A 6,000-nucleotide genomic window follows, 5' to 3' on the forward strand; every position below is an offset into this window, starting at 1 on the left:
TGTAGTGATTGTCAACCTTAAGTGGTATTTATGTATGTTGCAGGTAAGGTGGTGATTTTATTAAGTTACAACAGCTACTGGGCTCGAAGGACGTTTACACTGTACTTTTGTGGCACTGGGTTAGGCTCTGTAAATGTTTATTTGTGACTGTATAGTATAGCCAGTTAGCAGCTGATGTGAATCATTGTTAAGAAATCTTTTATTTTTGTGCACCGGTGGTAGTTTGTTATTGTTCATTGTGAACAAGTCAGACAATGAGAATCTCCGAGACGGCAGCAGACAGCGCTGTGTAGAGGCTGTCAGCCTTAAGTCATACTTGTACATTTTGTAGAAAGTCTTTAAGTCATGAAATGCACCAGACTGAGCCGGTGTGACATCACTCCATGCACCTCTGCATATGTGCATGTGGTACCATCAGGACGCTGCTATTACTGCCAGTCTTCAAAACATTTCTCACTGTTTTAATTTATGTGATGACTGAACTGTGTTGTTGTGATGGATATATGGAACTTGTTCACGTCTCAACTAAATAAAGCTGAGTGACAGCCGGTTAACACGTGAATGGTGAATTGTCACACTTCCGTTCACGTGCTGCCAAATGGCTTTGCAATTTACCGCCTTTGGTGAAGCAGCAGTTAAAGCGCCTCCTGTATTTCTTACTTGTTTGGACCAAACTGTTTCAAATATTGCACAATTGATCTGAAGTTGCAAAATATTTATAAGAATCATTGTGGAAACTAAATAATACTCTCAGATGAAAAGCTAGACATAAATCAGTTGACTATAGTTCTGTTGTTCTGGTTTACGCTTATCACTCATTGGCTCTTAAGAGTGGAGAGCTCTAACACCTGACACCAGCCCAACACTGTGGAGTGTTATGAATAAATAAGCACCTTTGGCTACAAGGTGTGCAAATCTGTTACACGTGCGAACCGCTCGCACGTGGCATCCGAGATGGTGTCACTCAGCGGTGGCCAAAAAAAAAAAGGGGAGGACAGAAGCCTGAAAGTGAAGAAACAAGTTTAGCAGACAGGTGATTAAGAAGGAGTGGAACAAGGAAAGAACAGTGAGGCTGCCAGAGTCTCATGTGATGACTCTACCCCGGCATGTAAACACAAACCCACGCATCATCCACAGTGCACGCTGGCCCTGGTGTTGCCATGGTTACATGCATACAGTACAGGATGGAACAGTTCTCAGCGTGCTGTTCCACGGTTCACGGGCGTGTCTGGAACTGTCTCTCCGGTCCAACACACGTGCGTCAGTTTGCCCGGCAGATCTTTCACTTGGCTGCTTCCTTCTGTCTGGCGTGCATGACGTACCACATGAAAAGACGCAACAGACATCTGAGCTCGAGCCAAGACAAATAATGTCTGTGTGAAACATCAGGAGCACAGGTTGTCAATTTGTTCATTCACAACACCTGGAAAAAAATGGGTTAGTAGCTCTAAGTTCAAAAGGTTGGAACCAAATAATCTCTTTGTGTACGGACACACAAAGAGGTTGTGTGTTTGCTCTCAGACAAATACAGGTCTCATGTTTTCACTTTCCCTCCAGGGCCCCTGTATCTTAATCAGGGATTATGTGTCATGCTGCAATGCACAAATACACATTATGGTGTAAAGTGTAAGCTGCATTTGTAAATGTGCATGTGATACATGATTTCACTTCCACAGAGGGAAGAAAAGAGGAAGAAAAGCTTTTCTTTTTCTTGATGGATTTAATCAGCATATATTATTCACATTCCAGCAGGGTAGTTGAGCTCAGGTGGTTGAGTTGGAGATTTCAGAAAGTCCATACATCCCTAAAAGCAACAACTCTCTTAAATATCAGATCATTTATATTGTCATATTATTTACAGGCTCTGGTGACAGGTCATGGGGTAAATTCACTGATCTTACTGATCTGAACACAGAGTCTTCCACTCTGCTCTGACTCTGCTTGATAAACTCCTCTGAAGATACTGAAGCTCAGCAGAGTTCTGCATACTGGGGGACACATGTGATGGCCACAATGGTGGCTGATGGAGTAAAAGTGTGGGATAAGAACAATTGGCATCGCCCTGGTTAGCATTAGACCCATCTTTTTCCATGCACACCCTGTAATTCTGACCCCTGTTGTCGTCCCAGTGCGGCGTTGTGCCAGGTCCAGGCCTGAAGTACACACAAAACTCAACTCGCTCCTTTGGATCTATGTTCTTCGGTAAGCTTAAATCGAAGGCAAAAACGTCCAGATCAGAACCCCTACAGCGCTGCTGCTGCAGGAATGTGCAGGGAATGTCATGATGGCTCCGCCAAGAGTCAAAGGTCACCCTTATGTGCACAGCCTTTTCAATACTGACATGAGAGACACACACTTTGCCAGTCAAGGAGTGCTCTGAAATGTTGCAGCTTTCCAGCTGGATGCGCGTCTCTCGCAGACGTGCGAGGAAGGCTTTGAAGTCAAGCGTTGGCTGAGGGAAACCCAGCTTCAGCTTGTAGCGCTGCGGTTTGTTTGAGCTCGGCTGCTGGCCTTGCAGTTCGGGTGGGGAGGGTTTCGTCAGCAGGGTCGATGCAGGGGAAGAGGGCTCGGGGTGAAAGAGACGTACAGCGGTGAGAGCCAGTCCCTTGGCATCTGCAAACACCACGCGCTTCTTGTTCAGACCCGCGCCGTCCCTGCGGAAACAGCTCCGAGGCCCTGGGGGCACAGGGGACGAGGGCAGCGACGAGGATGAAGGGTAGGGGGAAGAGAAGGAGCGATGCGAAGAGCGAAGTTTAGTCCTCGGCGGACAGTCAGCCACCTGGCAGCAATGCTGCGTGGGTTTCAGCGGGGACATGGACAGCAGTTGATAAAGGGGTTGACGCCGGCTGAGGCTCAGGCACATGGCGAGGTCGACTGGCATCGCAGCTGGCTGGGGGTGACTACCAAAGGCGTGGAGAACTCTGGGAAGGAAGATATCAAGAGGTTAAAATGAGACCACTGGTTGCACATATTTCTGTTTTTGCGTAATTCTGCTTTGACATGTAATGGCAGGTAATGGTGATTCCCAGCAAAGTATAATCGCAGTAAAAGGAGTTTGAAGAAAGCGCAGCAGCTTACCTTGTGCAATTCATTTTCCGACTGTAGATGTTACACCGTAAGTCTGTTGTCTTTGCCAGAGGTCTGCAGCAAGGTCAGAGCAATCTTTGAGCTGAAATCAGATTTAATGAATAAATAAAACTGTGTGCTGAATTAAACATCCAACAGTCCAAACAAGAGCTGTCGACATGACTGCATACAGCTCCTGAAATACAGATGTAAAGGTGATTATTAGTTCTGAGTTCAAACTACACTTACAGACTGCAAACCAACATGTGTTTGATCAAATCAGTGGCAGAGAAACAGAAAGACGGGATCCTGGCTCTGTGGTGCCTCTGCTCTCTCCGGGGCTTGTGTGTGGAGTTTAGCAATCTGGGTTGAACCTTCAGCGACACCACATTTGCATGTGGGTGGAGTTTAGCCAATGAAGTGCAGCTCCAGAGTTTCCGTCCTGCCCCGAAGGAGCTGTTTCACAGAAGGTAGGTAGGGCCTCTTCATGGAAATACCGAATGATTTATTTACTGCAGATCAGGCTCGCAGCTTGTGGTTGAACCAGAGATAAAGAATAAAGTGAGACATACAGACCTATATGCAGACACTCTGGGACATGCATTTTACACACTATAGACCAAAGTTTCTGTGTGTGATGGCAAAGCTGAAACCAAACTGTAAGACATGTCACGATTTAAATCCTGCCTTCTTCCACAATTTGAAGGAACAAATCATTGTGGCAGCAGATACTGTGGAAGGCCCTCAAGAGAAAACTGTAATATAGTATGAAAGGAAATGGCCCAGGATTATGCTTTGATGTTGTTGGAGGAGAGAATGACTAAGTTAAAACAGAACATTGATATTCAAATATAGTCAATATAGTCAAATTTGCCAAAGCTCTTTGAGCATGTTAACAGCATTTTATGAAGCATACCTTCTTCTTAACTGGTATATAACTTAATCCTGCTGTTCTACTGGAATTTCACAATCACACTAATAGGTTTTACACCATTTCTGACTTATCACTGGTGCAAATAAAACATTAAACTGTATTCTTTTATTTAAAAAATCAACCTGACTCAAAAGCATTATTGAGTGCAGAATAGCACAGTTTGACATTTTGGGAAATACACTTAACTTGATAATTGATAGCACTGTTGTGCTTGTATGCTAAATATAGCCAATACCTTGTCTTATTTTAGCTAATTTTGCTTATTTAATCTGTACAAAACCTGCAACAACAACACAAGACAGAGTTATAATGTTAATGGGTTAACTCTGGAGGTGGAGGTGAATTTTGACCTTTGTGTTAATCTTTTAAAGATTTTAATTAAAGATGAGCTAATTGGCTCCGACATTAGTGACATATTTGACAAACATAAATGAGGTATCAATCTTCTCAAACTCTCAGCAAGAAAGCTATAAGTGCATTTTTCCAACAAAAAACGTGTGTTGTATGTATGTTAGACAGGAATCGTTTTCTGGAAAATTCCAATATAAACATGTTTTCCACTATAGTTGTTTTTACCAAAACAAAAAATAAATTGCCAAAAACAAGTTCAGACTAACATCAGTCTGGAGGTTTTCATCATGCTGCCCCCAGCAATTATGAAAACACCCCGATGCTCAAGCATTCCCCAGTAAACAATTCAGTTCAGCATCTAACCCGGGGTTAGTTACAGAAACTGGGTCACTCACGACAGGCTCAAACAGCCAACCTCGATCACGTGAAGACGTTGTGTTCTTCCAGTTTTGTGGTTCCGACCACAAACCAGGGCCTTCCAGTTCTTGGCTCCAGCGCTCCCCTGTTGTTCATGTGATCACGTTTACACACTGCTTGTTGTACAAACAGGAAATGCTTGATGAATTTGTTCAGGATGTTTTCACGTTTTCTTTGAGCGACACGTTCAACAATCATGTATTGCTCTGTGAACCCGTGTCCTTACCGTACAGTCGTCTTTTCATATTATCAGTGCAAACCACCGACCCACAGACTGTAGCCAGTATGTGAAAATGATAAACTAAATAAACATGGTGAATCAATCTCTTGTGCCTCTCCTTATAAGTCTTAATTACAGCCATTTTTTGCCTCTAGTCAGAGACGGCAGAGCTGAGAGTCATCATTCTTTATGTTCTATATACTTGGATGCCAACAGCCTGACTTGCCCTTCATGCAGACTTTCACCGATGAGGGTGGGGGTCACACAAGAAAGCAGTGAGTAAGGCTTTAAACTTGTCTTCCACTGCTCTCAGTTTATTGGTCTGTCTGTCTGTCCTCCAGCATGTCTGCTGGTAAACCACGCCAGCCAGCTCCCAGCTCTGATGTCAAGATGAAACGCAATGGGATAACGTTAGCATGTTGGTATGACACACGTCTGCATGTGAACATAATGGGACCTTCTTTTTTTTTTTTTTTTGCTCCCAGGAGGTGGAGAAATTTAGTTTTGGAAGTTTGTCAAACTGTGAAAGGCTACATGTCAAAAAAAAAAAAAAAAAAAAAAAAGCTCATCCACACGACTTACACGGACGTTGTAAGGGATAAACCATGACGAGGTGTTTGCTAATTAATCCTTTAATGTGCACCTTGTATTGGATTATCCCGCAGCCAAAATCTGCCAGAAATGCAGAAGTAGAGCATTTAGCCAGATTCTTAAAAGCTTTTGGGTCAGGAATTAAAAAGTGACGAAGATCAAGTTAGCTGCTTGTTTACCGTGGGTTTGTCACCGCTCGCCATGGCAACAGGTTGTCTTTGTGCCCGGGAATGTGAATGCAGAGCTGTGGCGAAACTTGTGCCAAGCAGCTTTTACACATTTGATGTTTAGCGACACCAGAGTAAACATGGCTTATTCCACCACACGCCGTGTCTCCTCGAAGTGCCAGATTGTGCCGCATTTCATCATATCCATCAGATCACAGCAACACGTAGTCTCAATTGAAACTCTGCGTTGGGAG

At 43.9% G+C, this 6,000-nt stretch overlaps 1 protein-coding gene across 1 annotated transcript; it reads right to left on the bottom strand.

The window, feature by feature from the left end:
• Positions 1-1,722: 1,722 nt before the first annotated feature.
• On the bottom strand, positions 1,723-3,413 carry si:dkey-242g16.2 (uncharacterized protein LOC336380 homolog). Its single transcript, XM_041960761.1, has 3 exons — positions 3,316-3,413; positions 3,079-3,169; positions 1,723-2,921 (listed from the first exon to the last, which is right to left on the bottom strand). Exons 2-3 carry the CDS (start codon positions 3,090-3,092, stop codon positions 1,898-1,900), a joined length of 1,038 nt encoding a protein of 345 aa, XP_041816695.1. The 5' UTR covers positions 3,093-3,169; positions 3,316-3,413; the 3' UTR covers positions 1,723-1,897.
• Between the last annotated feature and the right edge of the window lie 2,587 nt (positions 3,414-6,000).

Source organism: Chelmon rostratus, chromosome 19, assembly GCF_017976325.1.
Source record: "Chelmon rostratus isolate fCheRos1 chromosome 19, fCheRos1.pri, whole genome shotgun sequence".
NCBI classification, from domain to species: Eukaryota; Metazoa; Chordata; class Actinopteri; order Chaetodontiformes; family Chaetodontidae; genus Chelmon; species Chelmon rostratus.